The sequence below is a fragment of the Camponotus vicinus genome, unplaced genomic scaffold (genome assembly GCF_025532165.1).
Source record: "Camponotus vicinus isolate PSW18456_S1 unplaced genomic scaffold, iyCamVici1.0 SCAF_7, whole genome shotgun sequence".
NCBI lineage: Eukaryota > Metazoa > Arthropoda > Insecta > Hymenoptera > Formicidae > Camponotus > Camponotus vicinus.
Window position 1 is genome coordinate 18705696 of NW_028141979.1, and position 19540 is coordinate 18725235.

At 41.5% G+C, this 19540-nt stretch overlaps 3 protein-coding genes across 3 annotated transcripts; 1 reads left to right on the plus strand and 2 right to left on the minus strand.

The window, feature by feature from the left end:
- The first annotated feature begins 3575 nt into the window (after positions 1-3575).
- Positions 3576-4517, plus strand: LOC145974334 (uncharacterized). Its single transcript, XM_083104125.1, has one exon. It carries the CDS (start codon positions 3576-3578, stop codon positions 4515-4517), a length of 942 nt encoding a protein of 313 aa, XP_082960251.1.
- A 9663-nt stretch (positions 4518-14180) lies between these two features.
- LOC145974335 (uncharacterized) lies at positions 14181-16368 on the minus strand. The gene is made up of 3 exons (XM_083104126.1): positions 16189-16368; positions 15221-16126; positions 14181-14903 (listed from the first exon to the last, which is right to left on the minus strand). Exons 1-3 carry the CDS (start codon positions 16366-16368, stop codon positions 14181-14183), a joined length of 1809 nt encoding a protein of 602 aa, XP_082960252.1.
- A 658-nt stretch (positions 16369-17026) lies between these two features.
- LOC145974336 (uncharacterized) lies at positions 17027-17548 on the minus strand. Its single transcript, XM_083104127.1, has one exon. The coding sequence runs from the start codon at positions 17546-17548 to the stop codon at positions 17027-17029; it is 522 nt and encodes a 173-aa protein (XP_082960253.1).
- Positions 17549-19540: the final 1992 nt, after the last annotated feature.

The following is a 19540-nucleotide window of genomic DNA, read 5'->3' on the forward strand; positions in this document are numbered from 1 at the left end:
CATCCACGGTCATGCCGGAGACATCCACATATCCTTATAAATTATTCCTCCATTGACGTTGTAGCTGAAACAAAATTACAAGAATAAAATACAACGCGCTAATGTGCATCGACGCTGATTCAGTCAAGAATAAATAAAATACCAATTTCCTTAACCAATACTATATTCTACCTGCCTGAAAATATATATATTAACATTAATATTACCTCTTTAAATGGTAAACCCACCGTCAGAATTCAAAAGAAAAAGGCATAGAGCAGGAAAATTAACCCGCGAATATCGTGACGCTTCTCGATTCCGTCGGATCAAAAGATTAGAATTAAACTCAAGGCGTAACCTTGTCAAATCAGATATAAGGGTTTTCCTTCCAGAAAGTTTTATCTCCGCTTTAAAGGTTAAGGCTAAATTTCTCTTTTACTTACCGGAAAATTTTACTTCACAGAAATTTCCTCGAGTAGTTATCTCAAACATAGAATTTGACTCTTTCTATAACTACTATTTGGAAACTATAAAAAATAAAGATACGATTGAAAACTCTTCATTAAAATCAATAGATCTGATAACTCAACTAAAATCTCAATTACCGGAGAATCATTGTGAAATAGAGAGTTACTTACAGACTCTCCAATGAGGCCTTCTTGCAACGATAAAGATTTTTTCGCCTTAACAGACGATGAGCAAACTCGAATTCTCGATATACTCTTGGAATTCATAGATCAATATATCACAAGTAATATCGATATTGACCAGTTAATGGATTTGATAGAAAATATCGAAATTCCATAGATTTACCCTTTACATATACATATAAATAAAAATATTTCAATAGTCACGACTCATTTAACATTATCCCATTATAGAGTTTCGCGGCTTTCTTATATATTTTCGTAATCGATAAGCCAGATCCTCGCTCTCGGCATCCCCAAGGTATAGCCGGTGTAAGCAGGTTGCCTTGAAAACAAAGAGAGCGCACTTTTCTCTGGAACTGAGGCATCTAGGGGAAAAGTTGGTCACTGAGACGTGACAATCTGCGACCAAAAAACGTATCGAGTGTGATATATTTCCATAATTGAATATGAAATTAATCACTAGAAACCGTCATATTGGATCTGCCAGTTTAAATTTTGTAATTTTGTCTATAGATTCATCATAAGAGACTCGAAAAACATATCGAATTTGATCTTCTCCATAATGAAATAAAATTAGTTCGCCATATTGGATTCGCCAGTTTGAATTTTGAAATTTCGACCTTGATTCGTCACCAGCGACGTAAAAAACCCCTTATAGATAAACTCATGTAAAATACGAATTTATTTGCTTTCACCAGTTTTGGCACAAAACGTTGATTTCGGGTGTACCAGTGAACTGGTTAACCGAGTATAAAACGGGCTCCCGGCGGCACAGAAAGACAGATCCTTCCGATCCTTCTTGAGACTCAGAGCTAGTCAGAAGGCAAGCAAAGCGAATCGAGAAATTCTTGCAAAATTAAAAGGCCAGAAGGTAGTGTGAACGCTGTCTCTACCGATCGATATCGGCGCCTTAGAAATCGCCTTCGAACCAACATCCGAATATTAGGCGTCGCGCCTATCACGAGGTGGAACTTGAGCCGCCTCCGACGCTTGCTAGCGTCGCAATGCCTTCCGTAAACTACATCCATCAGGGAAATAGACACGTTTAAATAACCGCACAACCGGACTTTAAATCTCCGAACAGCTGAGACATAAACACCGGGCAAGAAACACGGGCAAAAACGTGCCCGACGGTCCGCAAAAACACGAGCGCGCCGTACCGGGAATCGTGCAATCGCATCTTGCACATTGTAAATTGCGTTATTCCGCGCCGCGAATTGTGCGAACTACTATTTCCGCAAGATCCGTGACACGTCCACGGCCGAATTACATAACGCGGACGCATTGATAAAGCGCGACTTCCGCCGATTATCAACCACGGCGATTACTTCGCGCCGGGATTTCGTAGATCCTCGGCCCGCGTGTATCGATTACCATACGCGCTTACACATACCCACACGCACACACACATACATTGTAATTACACATATACACGCACACTCACACTTGTACATCACAACGCAGAGCTACAAAAATACATTTCTTACACACATACACGTAATCCCTTTTTTATCTCTGTCACCTGGATCCGACGGCTATCCGCAAATAGAGTTTCCGCGGTATACGAAAACCGTACGTTACAAATATATGTATAATTATTTCCATTCTTTATATAATTTTATTATACAATTATACAATTCCATTTTGGAATTCAGTTTTTTTACAAAGTACTTAATGTTAATATACAGGGTGACCCATTTTAACTTAGGCAGCCAAATAACTCGAAAAATAAGCAAGATAGAGAAAAATGTTTTAGACAAAAGTTGTATGGTTTCGAGGGGGCCATAAGATGGTATCATTGGTTTGACCTTGAAGAGTCATTTGAAGGTCACGTGAAGGTCACTTCAATTTTTTTAAATGGAACATCCTATATATTTTTGTACATTCTTGTAGCTCATCTCGAGAGCTTTCCAAAACACTATAATTAAGTACATTTTCGTTAAGTACTTTTTGAGTTATGAGGCTTGAAATAATTTCTTAATTTTACATAAACCGTAAAATATCTTGTAAAATATTCATTTTTCGATTACCTTACCTTAATAGTTTTATGTACAAAATAATGAGAGGAATCAATTGGTGTAAAGAAAACACATAGTTGTTTCGAAGAAAAAATATGTAATTTGCAATTAACAATTCCATATTTTTTCTTAAAAACAACTATGTGTTTTCTTTACACCAATTGATTCCTCTCATTATTTTGTACATAAAAGTATTAAGGTAAGATAATCGAAAAGTGAATATTTTACAAGATATTTTACGGTTTATGTAAAATTAAGAAATTATTTCAAGCCTCATAACTCAAAAAGTACTTAACGAAAATGTACTTAATTATAGTGTTTTGGAAAGCTCTCGAGATGAGCTACAAGAATGTACAAAAATATATAGGATGTTCCATTTAAAAAAATTGAAGTGACCTTCACGTGACCTTCAAATGACTCTTCAAGGTCAAACCAATGATACCATCTTATGGCCCCCTCGAAACCATACAACTTTTGTCTAAAACATTTTTCTCTATCTTGCTTATTTTTCGAGTTATTTGGCTGCCTAAGTTAAAATGGGTCACCCTGTATATTTTTTTCAACATTTTTACAAAGAAGGATGTTAACAAAATTACAATTTTTTTGTTTTTAATGTGATCACAGTTTTGTTATTATAGTTATGTAACGGTTCCCCCCGAATGGGTCTCCACCTTGGCGTGGTGGAGGGGCTTATGGTCGCATCCGGGCCCATCCGTTTAAGGGGTGGAGCCGGGTGCGACCAACGAAGAGGGACCTCCCAAGCCAAGGTATTAATGAAACCGTGCCGACGGCTGCGTGGCGCAGGGGGTGCTGCGTCTCGAACGGTTCCCCCGGATACCGGGCGACCTCCGGGGTATTTAGCCAAGCCCCAGCCATTCGCGGCTCTGGTTGGGTGATATCGCACTTCCGTGGTACTCGTGGGACAAACATGGACATGACAAACAAACATACCAATAAAGACACAACCATGGACAAAGTCCTCCAGGGCGTGGCTTCCTTAGGGAGCGAACGACCGGAGGAATGCAACTCAGGGAAACCCAAAACCCGAGTTAGATATAGCGGAGCTGTAAGAAGACGCTACAAGAAACAGCTTCAGAGGGAGGGAAAGGCTACTAAAGCCCAAATCCTTCCCGCTGAAGCTGATTCTAGTCCTGGGCCCATTAGCGGTGGAGCCCCGACTGTGGCGCTTAAACGCGCCCGGCCAGGGAATAACACCCCTAGCCCCAACGACACTCGCCAAGGCAAACGATCCAAGATCAATGATCAAGGGTCATATGCCCAAGCGATCAAAGGGTTTATCAGATTAGCCCTCATTTTGGAGGGTTTTCCTGATAAGAAGCTAGGAGCCGTGGACTGTGGAGTGATCAGGAAAATGATCAGAGGGCGTATCCTCGAGTTACCCGAGGGTACAAAAGCCCCCACATTCTCCGGCTCCTGGGAGAGAGACGGAGCCTTTGTTTTTGTGTGCGACGACGAGCAGTCGGGGGACTGGCTAAAAAGCCTATCCTCCGAACTGAAGGTGAGGGGAAACTCCCTACGTGTAGTGCCGGTCGACGAGCTGCCTAAACGCCATCGAGTGGTGGTACACGTGGAGAAGCCAGACTTGTCTTCTGAGGAAGCCTTGAGGCTCCTCGGCAGACAAAACGCAGGATTGGCGACTGGAGATTGGATCGTCACCAGGGGGAGCGTGAGTAGGGATGCCACGAGCACCCACTTCGGCTGTCTGATTGGGGATCAATCTCTAGACGCCCTGAAGTCCTGCAATTTCAGGCCCAGCTGCAGTCTTGGACGGGCAACCGTTAGGCTGCTTGAAAAAGAGTGCGGCAGGAAGCCTGAACCTGTGGAGGGAATACCAGGGAAGACTGCCTAAATATGACGGTCTCCACGGTACCCATCACCCAAATTAATTTGCATCACAGTAAAGGCGCCTCGGCTATCCTTGCCAGGAATACTGCTGCGATGCACACACACCTTGCCATTATCCAGGAGCCTTGGCTCCTGAATAATGCCATCAAAGGTTTGGGCGGCTGTGGAACTATTTTCAGAGCTTGCTCGAACTGCAAACTAAGGACATGTATTGTAGCAAAAGGCCTTAATCACTTTTCTGCCTCAGCTTAGCAGCGAAGATCTAACTGTCGTCCAGACGAGCATCAACCTGGAGGAGGGGAAGACAATGGACTTACTCATAGGGTCAGCATACATGCCCTATGATTCCTGCGATCCTCCACCTCAGGACAATGTCAAGAACCTGGTTGTCCATGCTGAGGAAGCAGGACTCGAACTCCTCCTGGGTTGTGATGCTAACTCCAACCATGTTGGTTGGGGGAGCTCAAACATCAATCCGAGAGGGGAGAGCCTACATGACTTCATCCTGGACAAGGGACTTATCATCCTAAACAGAGGTACGGAACCTACCTTCATGGACGCTAGAAGACAGGAGGTAATCGATATTACTATTTGTACCAAGGGCGTGTCTGAACTGGTAAGAGACTGGAGGGTCTTAGATGAACCTTCAGGATCCGATCACAGGCAGATACGCCTCACCCTTCGCCAGCAACCTACAATCTTGCGGAGGCGAAATCCTAGGAAAACGAATTGGGACGGCTTCAGGCTAGACTTGAAGAATAGATTAACTACCGTTCCGACCAGATTCCATACCAGGGACAACCTGGAAACTGCCGCAGCTTGCTTAAGCAACGCTATCTCAGATGCCTTTGAGGCAAACTGCCCCCTGAAACTTATACGGTCCCAGACCAAAGTTCCCTGGTGGAACAAAGAGCTGTCAAAGCTCAGATCCGAGACCAGGAGACTCTTTAACAGGGCAAGGAACTCTTGCTTGTCTTCGCACTGGGAAGCCTTTAGGAACGCCCAACGCAGGTATAGCAAGGAAATAGTCAGAAGTAAACGCAGCAGCTGGAGAGAGTTCTGCGCAAGCATCGAGAGCGCTCCAGAGGCCTCCAGGCTAAACAGAATACTCAGCTCTGACAATCGCACCCAGTTGGGATGTCTCAAGCGTCCCGACACAGGCTACACAGTCAACCTCACTGAATTCATCGAGCACCTTATGGAGACTCATTTCCCAGATTTTCGAACGGTTGACAATCTTCCTACCGCCCGTGTGAGGCCCAGGGAAGTTTTTAAACCCAGAGATTGGTCACTAGCGGCGAAGATAGTCCATCCCAAAGGTGTTGAATGGGCTGTTAAAACCTTCAAGCCCTATAAATTACCTGGACCAGACGGGATTTATCCCGCCTGCTTACAAGAGGGTTTGAGCCTTTTGATAGGCCCCCTAGTTAAAGTGCTTAGGGCTAGCATAGCCCTTAGACACGTGCCCCTTGTCTGGAGTGGCACCAGAGTTACTTTTATACCCAAACCAGGCAGAAACGGTCATATATTGGCCAAAGACTTTAGACTATTAGCCTTACCTCCTTTGTTTTGAAGACACTGGAGAGACTGATAGACAGCCATATTAGGACATATCCCCTTACTAACCGACCGCTTTCTCAATACGCCTATAGGGCGGGCAGATCTACGGATACTGCCCTTCATCACCTTGTGAGCAAGATTGAGACACAGCTGGCGACTGGAGGGTATGCCCTAGGATTATTTTTGGATATTGAGGGGGCATTTGATACCACCTCATATACAGCGATCAAAGAGGCCATGCACAGGCATCACATCCCCGAAACTCTGATCGACTGGACGCAAAGCATGCTATCGGACAGAGTTCTGACTGTTGACTATGGAGATAAAACTTTGAGTGGTCTCCCGGACAGAGGTTGCCCGCAGGGCAGCGTTTTTTCTCCGCTCTTGCGGTGCCTGGTGGTAGACGAACTCCTGGTCAAATTACAAGAAGCGGGCCTTCTCGTTTGTGGCTATGCGGATGACGTGGCTGCAATCGTGAGAGGCAGCTTTCTCTCAACTCTTAAGGAGCTCATGGATAAAGCACTTAAGATTATTCAAAGCTGGTGTCAAGCCAAAGGTCTCACGGTTAATCCGTCCAAGACCGAGGCCATGATTTTTACCAGAAAATACAAGCCCGAACCTATAGGGCCTTTGAGGCTCTGGGGCAAAGAGCTACCATACACTTCTTCGGTGAAGTACCTGGGGATACATCTTGATCCCAAACTAAACTGGAAATTTCATCTTGAAGTCAAACGTAAGAAATTTTACATCTCCATGTGGGCATGTAGAAGGGCTGTAGGTAAAACGTGGGGCATTAAACCCAATATTGCCCTCTGGATCTACAAAGCCATTCTACTGCCCCGTCTCACATATGCTGCGGTGGTCTGGTGGCCCAGGGTGGAGAAAGTGGGGGCCATGAAAATCACACCTACAGAGGCGCTTGAGATTGCACTCTGTCTTCCACCCCTGGACCGCTTTATTATCAGCACAGCCAAACTTACTGCCTACAGACTAAAGTGTCAGGGTGAGTGGAGAGGACGGCATCGAGGTCATGCCAGGCTATCGTTCCTCCATGAACACCCATTCTCTCTGCTGCAGGATAGAATACCTAGGAAATCCCAGGTCTCTAAGTTCTTCAAAATCCAGATACCTTCGAGGGAAGATTGGAGTAAACCAGAACGAATCTGCCGGCCAAACTGGGACATCTGGTATACAGATGGCTCGGGGGCGGAAGGACGATTTGGAGCTGGAGTCTACGGCTCAAGGACTAACCACAGGGAATTTTACTCCCTAGTGGAGCTGGCCACGGTTTTCCAAGCTGAGGTTCTAGCAATCCTTGAGTGCGCAAACACTTTAACCTTAGTTAAAGCCACCAATAGAAATATACTCATCTGCTCCGATAGTAGGGCAGTCATTAACGCTCTAGCCAAGACCACCACTGAGTCCTCGGTGGTTTGGGACTGCATGCTAGCGCTCAACAGACTAGGCGAATCCAATAGGATCACCTTAGTCTGGGTTCCCGGTCATTAGGGAATTCATGGCAAAGAAGTGGCGGACGGCCTGGCAAAGCTAGGCACCCTCGGGGTCCCGGCTAGACAAGTCGTCAGCGTCCCCTTTACCATAGGTAAAAGACTCATCAAAGAGTCTTTGAAACGGGAACATCTGGTTTCGTGGGGCCAGGTTCAGGGCTGTCGTCAAGCCAAGTTATTGCTGAACCGACCCCTCTCTAAAAGGACGGATGAACTCCTAACTATGAGCAGAAAGAAGCTCAATATCTCCATTGGCCTGCTCACGGGCCATGTGGCCCTCAGGGCCCACTTATTCAATCTCGGCCTGGCCGAGCGGAAAGACTGCCGGTTATGCGGCGAAGAAAAAGAGGACAGCATTCACATTCTGTGCTACTGCCCCGCACTTGCTCTTAGGAGATACACACTCTGGGGTCACATGTTCATTGAACCCAGTGCATTACAAAACGTGAGGGTGGGCGATCTACATAACCTTCTTGTAAGGGCCAAATTGGATCGCCACTTATAACCTCAGACAACCACGGGGTTACAGAAGATCTTTTAGATCTAGGTAACATCAGGGACTGATCTAGCCCAACCCGTTCTTATTACTACTACTACTACTACTACTACTACTATGTAACGGTTACAAAATTTTATAGAATGTACATTGATGTCAACAAAATCACGTTAATATAACATATTTAATGTAACATTACATTTATATCATTAGAGTAACATTTCTAGACCAGTGATGCCAGAACAAGGACGCGGCTCACGCGCACATAATCAGAAGACCACACATATATACTGCGCAGCACATGTATGTGGTTCTCTGATGTGTGGATGTGTGCCGCGTCCTCGTTCTAGCATCAGTGATTTAAACTTCACTTTCAATATGGCGGAATCAATGAACACGACGACTGCTCACACGTTTTTCGTCTCAAAAGTGTAGTGTTGTATCAAGATTTTGGTAAATATGAGATTAAAAGTGATTTATATAAGTGAAAACTGTTTGTTTGGTAATTAAAAATTAATTCTAAAGATTGAATTTCTCTTGCTTTTGTGCAGTGAATGTGAACAAAGAATATACCACGGCGACGTACTTGTTTTGGACCACATTGTTTTCATATTTGGTAGTAAGTATAATTCATTTTATACGCTACCCACATAGAAATTGGCATCCAGTGGATGTCCATTAAACCTCCATAGCTCCATAGAACATCTATCTCCAGGGTGGAAGTCAGATAGACATCTATTAGAGATCCATTAAACCGCCATAGCTCTTTGGGATGTTTACATCCACGATGGAAATCAGACAGACGTCCATCAAACATCTATCCTACCTCCATAATAAATATCCTCTACAAATTTCTTATAGACGTCCATTAGACAATTATTATGGATGTATAACAGATTTACACATAAATAAATAATATTTAAGTAGATAATTAATATTATTAAGATTAATATTTAAGTTTTATCATTAATGAAAATTTAAAAAAATTATAAATAAAAATAAAAAAACTCAGCTAATTTTTAAAGTACATTTAAACATTTACAATATTTTTATACACAATTTTAAATATTTATAATTTAATTTATAAATAAAATAAATTTAAACTGTACATAATTATATAAATTAATTGTATAAATTACTTTAGGTTTATTGTTAAGAATTATTCTTTTCCTTTGTACATTTACTTTGTATACCCCTTATTATCGCGACACGCGTTACATTTAGTTTAATTACCCGCCGTTGGCGCTGAGGAGAGCGGAGCCTAACAAAGGGCAGAGAGAAGTCAAGATGGCGAAGGGACCACCACGAGGTGCACACGTTATTGTAAAAGTTGCACAATAAAAGTGAAATCCAGTGAATTACAGTCCACACTCATTCACTAATATACATTGGTCCTTCGAGCCGGATATACAGATAGCCGGAAAAAACAGAGAACGGATATAAATAGCCGCATACACAAAATAGCTGAATATTAACACGAAGACGGATTATTCAGCATCCGAACGAGCTATCTTGAAATTCGTCACGAGCTTGCTGAAAGAAACACGCAAGCCTCGTATACAAAAGGAAGCGACTTTATCGGAAAATTAGAGAGAACATAAACTTCATTGTTGGAATGCAGAAAAATCATCGGTCAAGGCTCTCGAGATCTCATCGAGCAAGCGGACAAAATTATATAATCGATTCAGAAATCAGACAACTCGGATATATAAAAAAGGACTACAGCGTAAAACCAAAGATAAGTGAGCGGGCTTCCTGATCCTAATAAAATTTAACCTAGTAGATAGTTAGTTATCACATAGCGTTAGTATATACATATAAACATAGTGTTATCATATATATGTGTGTATTATAGTCATTGTATATTGCAGCAATATTAATATACATTCCGCATTATAATTTATCGTAGCGTTACAAAATGGAAGCATTAGTAAAGAGACGAGGGCTACTCAAGAGCAGACTTACAGTGTTTAAAAACTACATTGTAAAGATAACGAATAGTTTTCCAGATCCGACAAAGACGTTGGAAGAAATAAAGAGATTAGAAATTCGCGAGCGTCTCAATAATATACGGGAAATCTTCAGAGAGTCTATCTCGCGTCTATATAGAGTACACATCGCGACATGATTTAAATTACACTAAACTTAAACAATAAACGGAACGTTCAAATTGTAGATAAAATAAATTCGGAATTATTCATTTAACACGAAGCGTCAATTATTTATCTCCCGAGATCACCCACATATACATAATCTATACACAAGATATAAAAATAGATTTCTTGTGCAAATATTTGAATAGATATCTTGTATGTATGTGTGTGTGTGTGTATGTGTGTGTGTGTGTGTGTGTTTATAATACTGCACAGAAAATAAATTTGTTAAGAATTTCAGAAAAATGCCGAATCAAGGATTTATTGTTGTGGAATTCTCTGACGGTATTCAAGTAATACCGAAAATGTGTGTGTGTGTGTGTGTGTGTATGTGTGTGTGTGTGTGGCTACAGAGTGAGGATTTATGCAAATATCCTTCACTTTATAAGATAGATTATAGAATTCGGAAGGCGATTGAAAAAGAAGAAACGCCAACTTTTGATTGATCTTCTTTTAAAATTGATTTTGGCGAGTATCGTAAGTGTAAATAAAAATCTTAATTTTTTTCTACTTTTTCGTAATAATATTTGCCACTATTTAAAATATTTTCAGCGTTCTTACAAAAAACCGATGAAAAAGCAAGAAAGGCAATTTATACATCAGACTTGGATACCGACAAGGAAGCGAATTCTTATAGAAAAATTAGAGCGAAAAAAGTTGTATCTTCGTCTGAAAGCGAAGATGAATCATGCACAGACGTAAATTTACCATCTCCTCCCTCTCCTCCAAATCGTAAGTACACAAACAAATCTATTATATCTATTTATGATACATATACGAAATTTATATTTTACATTTTTTACATTCATGTTTTATTTTGTATTAAAAGGTTAGCAATTGTACGATGAAAGTACATCTCTTACATGTTCTCGGAAATCTGCGAAAAGAAACAGCGAATCAAACAAAACAAAGCAAAAGGCCTCAAATTCGAACCCTCAATCATTCTCGCAAGGTATATTCGTTAAATCTCTTTGTAAAAATATAATTATTGCATAATTATATATGTATATTGGTCTATATATTTCATATTTATAATTATTTATTGTAAACGTAAATTTAAAAAGTTGTACATAATTTTTAGATATTAATATTAATATCTAAAAATCATTTAATATTGACATCAATATCTAAAAGTTTATCTAAAAATGGCACGCAAAAATTTTCAGCGTGTAATTTCTCGCTTCTGATGTCATAATCCAACATGATCGCGGCGAGGACCAAGGAGTCTTAAGCATCAAATTAATTTGTAATTTTATCTTCAATAAACAAAGTTTTTTACAACTTTTAATATTATTTTTATTTACAATTATATATTTCATCCATCCATATTCTAATATCCATCTATATTCTGAATCCTCTATTAATGATCCACGGAACGTCGATTAATCGTCTACCGAGGCTCCGTGAACCCTCTATTAATGGTCCACGCAGCGTCGATTAATCGTCCATCGAGGCTTCACGAATCCTCTATTAATAATCCATGCAACGTCTAATGGACATTTTTGAAAACCTCTAATGGAGGTCTAATGGATGTACACAATGCGGAACTATGGATTTCTTGTGGTCGTCCATTGGATGTCTAATTGACGTCTACAGGAGATTTTAAATCTCCATGGTAGACACCTAATGGACGTCCATTAGAGGTTTTCATTCTATGTGGGTATCATGTTTCTCATATCTTTTTACACTTATTGCGCGATCATAATAATGAGAAAAATAAAAACCTGTTTGCATTGCTTTTACAAAAGAAACCTTTCGATCTAATAAAAAAAAGTAACAGTAACGTAACAGTACAATGTCATAATTTTCCACTCAACAAATATATTATGTACAAGTCATGTTACTTTACAGTTACGTTTTATTGCTGAGTAGAAAATTATAACATTGAAAATTATAATAGGTTAGGTTACTGTTGCTCTATATTACTAGTAAGTGTGAATTTACATTACATATTATTATTGTCTAATTATAGATTTTTAATTTAACTGCATTATATCGAATACTTATTAAACATCGACCTGCAATCTTTCTTTTAATAATCGTAATGATGAATATTAATGATAAATGATTAAACAGTTTAATAATATTTAGTAGGAAATCACTACATTAGGAAAAAATTGTAGATATAAAATATATAGAATATTTCATATTTTGAAAGTTTATTAAAGTTTCTTATAGCTAATAAAGCCCCAATTGCAAATAAAATTTGATCTTATAATATTTTTGATATGTGAGCTTTTCAATTTAGTATAATTTGATTGTGAATTAATTTGATGTGAACTGACTTTTATTTAAGTAAAATATGTGTTTAATTTAAATTAAATAAAAAACAATCAAAGGCAATAAGAGCCAACGCAGGTTTTATGCGCACGCATTATGTAATAACAAATAAAACGAACAAATACACAATGTATATAATTTATTCTAACATCGTTCATTTAATAAACGCGGACGTTTCGGCCCTTTTTTTGGCCATCTTCAACGCAAAATAAAAGAAACCAGATATACAGATAATGTCAATAGTTAACGCAATCAAAAAACAAAACGGATCATGTCGGTATGCCGCAAGTAAAATTAAATTAAATCGCACATCTTGTCAAGATCACCATGTCGCAGGTAGAATCCTTCCATGATTGAAAGACCAAAGAGGTGTAAAAGGTCCAAGTTGAGAGTCGAAGGATAAAACTATAAGTCGATAAATTAAAAGGTGATCCACCCGAACATAAGTGATACATAACAAATAAGACTTACAGATAATCGAAATGCAATAGGGTGCAGAATAAGTAACGGCGATATTATAAATGTTAACTATCGTGATCTTAGTTTTTTAACGGTAGAGTTCAAACATGTGAAGACTGAGCTGGTAAACGACTCACGCTGTACTGAAAGACTATAAACACGGTCGAGATAGACATCAAATGTTTGGGAGCTTGCTTAAAGCCGATATATACCTATGATGTAGACACTCAATGTCAGTCTACAAATTCAAATCATTACTTTGCCGTTTAATAAAAAGCATTTCAGAAATCAGACGTTTTTGAAACCTCGGTTCACTGTCCAGAATCCTAACATCCTCCCACTTGAAATCGTGACCGAACTCTATCTTATGATCAGTGATAACCGAGCGACTCGAAGAGTTTCTATTGATATGTTTACGGTGCTCCTCGACTCTAGTTTGAAGCCATCTACCCGTTTGGCCCATGTAGGACGCATTGCAATCATTACAGTCTATCTTATAAACGACATTCCTTGACAACGCTTTAGGTAGAGGATCTTTATGACCTTTAATTAGCTTATCTAATTTATTCAAGCTGAAGTAAGACGTTCTGACGTTATCAATGTCTCTCATTATATAATTAAATTTTTCCGAGACCGAAGGTAAAAAAGGTACCGCGAAATATCCAACCGCTCCGTCACTCATGCTATCCTCGATCTTGTCTTTATTATTTGATTTATGGATTAAAAACTTTAAACGTTCGCGTCTGAAATATAAAATTTAAGGGGTAGTTATTGTTTATAAGAATCTGAACAATAAGATTAAGATTTCTCTGATGAAAATTGGGATGAGACAGAGTGTTTTAGATAAGAATTAATACTGCTGATAATCACAGTTCGGAATTATCTCTTTTTTTATTCGCAATTGCACATCTTCGTCGCGCTACAATAACCCTCTCCCATACAATGAGGGCGCTCGCGTCTTTCTTCTTCGGTCTCCGCACGACCTGCCGGCGCGCAAACGCACTCGCTAACATATCCGCCTCTCTTGAAAGGACAGCTTTCAAATAAACTAACAATTTCAAATTAAAGATTAAATGCTAACTCAAATAATGCATCGCACATGGGCTAATGAAACTATATCTTAACATAAATTATTCTTGGCAACAAATGAAAGAAAGGAAAATTAAATTCAGACTCGGCTACATCATGTCCTTTAACTTAACTATTCGTAATTAATTATTCAATGTCTTTAAATCGTCTATAGGTATCGGGCATAATTTCTTGACCGATCTCTTAACTTCACCGCTTCGGGTCTTTACTGATACGACCCTCACAATTCCATCCTGGCCAGGAAATAAGGCAGTAACTCTGCCTAGGGTCCATTGAAGCGGCGGTACGTGGTCTTCCTTCAATAGAACCAACGTGTTTAGCTCTATGTTGTCCTCGCCGTCTGCCCACTTATTTCTCCGTTGTAGCTCCTGCAGGTACTCGGCCTGCCATCGATCCCAGAATTGTTGACTCAATTTCTGAATATGCTGCCACCTTGTAAGACGGTTTTCTGGAATATCAAGATAATCCCATCGTGCAGGTAAGATGAGCGAATCTCCAATTAAGAAATGGGAAGGAGTAAGCACGGAAAGGTCTGCTGGATCGCTGGACAAAGGAATCAATGGTTGCGAATTTAAAATCGCTTCGATTTCGGCCAGAAGAGTGGCGTACTTTTCATATGTAAGTATCCTTCCTCTCGTGACTGCATAGAGATGCCTCTTCGTGATCTTTACCACCGCCTCCCATGAGCCGCCAAAATGCGGAGCACCAGGTGGTATAAAACTCCATGCGATCTTCTGTTGAGCGAGAGCTACTTGTATGTCTTCTTTCTTCCTCTCGAGGAACTCGTAGAATTCCTTCAACTCTCGGGCTGCTCCTACAAAATTTGTCCCGTTGTCCGACAACATCTGGGAACAGATGCCGCGCCGCACTGTAAAACGGTTTAAGGCCGCCAGAAATACCGCTGTTGAGAGATCCGATACGAGCTCTAGATGCACGGCTCGCGTTGCAAGACAGGTGAAGAGTGCTATATATCCCTTCGATATATGTATTCTTCCTCGGCGCCGACTTTCACGCACCTGCAGGGGACCGGCGTAGTCCACACCGGTGTTCGTGAAAGGTCGTTTGTCCCCGATTACTGCTTCGCTAAGTCTCCCATTTTAATTCCAGGAGTAGTTGGATGAAGTCTGAAACAACTTAAGCAATTTTTCACTACCTTACGTACCTCTCGGCGTCCGCTTAATGGCCAATATCGACTTCGTATATCGGCGACCGCACTGAGAAGTTGCTCAGGCGGGCAATGATGCAAACGTCTGTGTTCTTCACGCATAATCGAGCTTGTTATAAAATGTCTTGCTGGTAGTATGATAGGATGCCTTCTTTCCATCGACAGACTTGAGTGTCGGAGTCTACCACCTACTCTAATTAGTCCCTTCTTGTCAAAAAGGGGGTCTAGCGCTCGCAACTTGCTCTTGCTTGATAATTTTCTATTTTTGTTTAGATCTTCATAGTCTTGTGAAAATGTTTCCTGTTGAACCATCCTTGTTATAATTTCTTCCGCGTTGTCGAGTTCGTTTACTGTCAACGGACCTTTTATCCTAGCTTCTTGCACGTTGTGCTTCCATCTCATACAATAAGCGATTACTCGCTTGAGTTTCTGGAATGTCGAAAATCTCGTTAATACATCCGTCGCTTCGCTTGCTGTTAACGTTACCGTTGGCGTTTTTAGCTCCGGCAACTCTGCTTCTGGTTCCTCCATATTGGCTGGCCATTGACTTCCGTTTGTCAGCCAATGTGGACCGTGCCACCATAGTTCGCTTTCCGCTAGCACCTCGGCGCTGACTCCCCTTGACAGTAAATCCGCTGGGTTCTCGTTTGTTGGCATATGATACCAAGGGATGTTCTTCATGATGTCGTGAATTTTGGAGATATGGTTCGCCACGAACGTCTTCATTTTGTTGGGCGGAGTTTTTATCCATCCAAGTACGATCGTTGAGTCGCTCCATAATCTTATGCTTCTGATTCGTTCACTATACGCCTTCTTCGCAACCGCACACAGGCGTGAAAGCAGGAGGGCCGCTTCTAGCTCTAATCGCGGAATGGAAATCGTTTTGAGCGGTGCCACCTTTGCCTTGGCACAGATAATGTGAGAGTGTACCTCTCCTTGCTTATCTTCGCTTACTGCATATATACAAGCTCCATATGCTCGCTCTGAGGCGTCTCCGAATCCGTAGATCTCGAATTGCCTTGAACTATTTGCAGGAACCACGTTCCGGGGTATCTGAAACGCGTTGATTCTTGCCAGCGACTTGTAGTACTCTTCTCATGCAGATGAAAGTTCTTGAGGTATCGACTGGTCCCATTCGAGCTCATTCATCCACAGTCCTTGCATGATTATTTTTCCGTTGATTAACACCGGTGCCATAAGGCCGAGCGGGTCAAAAACCCGAGCTATTTTTGATAATACGACTCTCTTTGTTATCAATCGTATTTCTTCTAGCTCGGCTTCATATTGCAGACTGTCAGACTTGGCGTTCCACAAAAGTTCTAGCGTTTTAAGCGCTCCTTCCTTGTCTATGACAAGCGCTTCTTCTGTACTGCTCTGCGCAGCGAGATGTCTCAAAATCCTTGGATCGTTTGAACGCCATTTACGAAGATGAAACTGACCTCGGTTTAACAACTGAGACAATTGCCTCTATAATTCTGCTGCTTCTTCAATAGTCCTGGCTCCGCTAAGGACATCGTCCATGTAGCAATCTTCGAATATTGCCTTCGTCGCCAGTGGTAAATCGCTGCTTTCTTCTGCCAACTGTCTGAGACACCGTATTGCTAGGTAAGGTGCAGAACTCGTTTCATAGGTGACGGTATTCAACTCGAACAGCTTCACCGTTTCTTTCGGGTCTTCTCGCCAGAGTATCTGCTGCAATGGTCGATCCCTCTTATCGACAAGGATCTGACGAAACATTTGAGCGACGTCTGCTGTCACGACGTACTCATATGCCCTAAAACGAAGAATGATATCGATTAAGTTTTATTGTAAGTTTGGGCCCGCCATGAGTTTATCATTTAATGAAGTGCCGAGCGTAGTCTTGGCCGAGGCATCCAATACAACTCGGAGTTTCGTTGTCACGCTTTTGGCTCGCACAACAGCTTGATGGGGTAGTACGTAAGATTCAGCTCCTTGATTCTTATTGTTCGCCGCCAATGACATATGCTTCTGTTCTATGTAGTCCTTCATAAATTTGATATATTCTTTTTTCAGGTCCGGATTCTTCTTGAAACGCCTTTCCAGGGAAACCAGACGTTTCATGGCCAGCTCCATTGATTCCCCTAGCTGGATGCTTGCTCGAAACGGTAACCTCACGATAAATCTTCCAGCTGAATCTCGTTTGAAGGTATCGATGAAATGCTTCTCCCAGGCCTTCTCTTCCTCTAACTGTATTTGTGTTTCGATGATCTCCTCTTGAGTCCAGAAACGCTCCAATTGTTGATGTAACGTGTCATTCGTTATTGTTAAACACATTTCCGATGAGTTGGGTCCAGCTTCAAACATTTCTCCGCCGACGATTCAACCCAGCATCGTATTCTACAATGCAGGCTGGCCTCTTACGCGGTTTCTCGGTGCTCCGCAAAGTATCTTCCAGTACAATCCTGAACCGATGAGTAGAACAATTTCGGCCGGTTCGTCGAAACTCGGATCCGCTAAACGTACGTCCCTTGGCATGGCGATCTTGCTCACATCTATCCTACTTTGAGGCAGTCGCTCTGTTATGGTGGGCAACACAAGACATTCCAATGTCGCTGTAAATTCATTATTAGCTGCTTTGATTCGTAAGTCCGTTTTCTTTGTTGACCTCGTTTGCGTCTGACCTATTCCGATGATAGGGCGGTTTTCCGATTTGCATGTTATTTTGAGCTTCCTCACGAAACTTGCCGTTACTAAATTTGACTGTGATCCCGGGTCGAGTAATGCTCTGCATGTCTGCAGGTTTCCTTTGACGTCGTAAACGTAAACTCTAACTGTCGATAAAACTCACTCTTGATGCAGGTTTCTGTACGTAGAAGATGCTCATGGGTGGACCTTCCTGTCCGGTGTTCGCTTCTGCCTTCGTTGCCACTGCACTCGCCTGATCAGAGCAGCAGGTGACCACCGGTGCTGCCGACGCTTCGCTTTCTTTCGGCTGATTTTCCGCCTCCCGATGGAGGAGTGTATTGTGACGTCCAGCACACTTCCTGCATGTCGACGACCTGCATTCCTTCGCTACATGTCCAGCATTCAGGCAATTGATACAGAGCTTCTTTTCTCATATTGATTTCATTCTGTCTGAGATAGATTGCTTTAGAAGTTCCTCGCATCGATAAATAGCATGATTTCCATTGCAAATTTTACAACTTACCACGGTGGTCGTTAGTGAGACCTTCTTTTCCTTTTTTACTTTAATTGTTGATTTCTCATTTGATTGCGGTTTTACTTTACCTTGATTAAGTACTCGTAGTGTGTGACAGCGTTCTGTCAGGAATTTTAGAAATTCCTCCATTGTTGGCATGTTATCGGGTCTTCGATCCTTCGCGATATTCTGCCAGTCGCGTTGCTCAATGAAGTCCAGTTTCTTTTTTGCTAAATGAAGGAACATCGTCTCCCACGGTCAACTGGCTGCTGCAGAGCCTCGAGAGACTTCGTGTGCGTGCGGATGTGCCAAACGAATTGCCGAATTGAGTCGGCCTTGTTCTCCTTTGTGATATCTGGAAATTGCAGTAACGCCTCGAGATGAGTTTCAATTATTAGCGTTGTATTGTCGTAGGTGTCCTTTAAAAGCTTCCAAGCGTTCCTATAATTTTCATCGGATATGGTGAATCCTTGAATGACCTGACGTGCTTCTCCTTGAAGCTGACCTATTAAATATTGATGCTTTTGCATTGGTCAAATCCGGATCGCGATGTATGGTAGTTTCAAAACTATTCTTGAAAAAAATCCACTTTGTGAAGTCTCCGCTGAACTCAGGTAATTTAATTTCTGGGAGCTTTGGTTTGCTTCTTCGCTGATGCAGATTCCTGTTATGCTCTGGCCAATTTGGCCCCTCTGCCTCCTGTGGGGCTATCTGCGCTGCTTGATCTTGATGTACTGCTTCTGCAATGATCTCTTGAAGCCTCGCTGCTGCCTTGTAGTAGCCTGCCTCGAAGAGTTGCCCTTCGGCTTCATTTTCTGTCTGTATCGCCGCGAATTCTTCTTCGCTTGCCTCCGGCCTTACTTCGACAAGCTCGTTTTGTATTGCCTCAAACTTGTCCCACAATTCTGAGAGCTTTGCTAACCTCACTTGTGCATCGTTTGCATTTTTTGGTTCATCGGAATGCAAGTAAGTTAATATCCTCGTTATATTGCCCTTGTATCGGGTACGTCTTTGTTTCAATACTCTTACGTTTGTCATGTTGTACAGGAATCTGAAATATAGTTGGGTTAGAAGGAATTCCTTGAACAATTCACTCACCTTCTTGATTTTTCTTCAAGCCCTTGTCGCTTTCCGAATCTTTGAGGTTATGTTGGGTT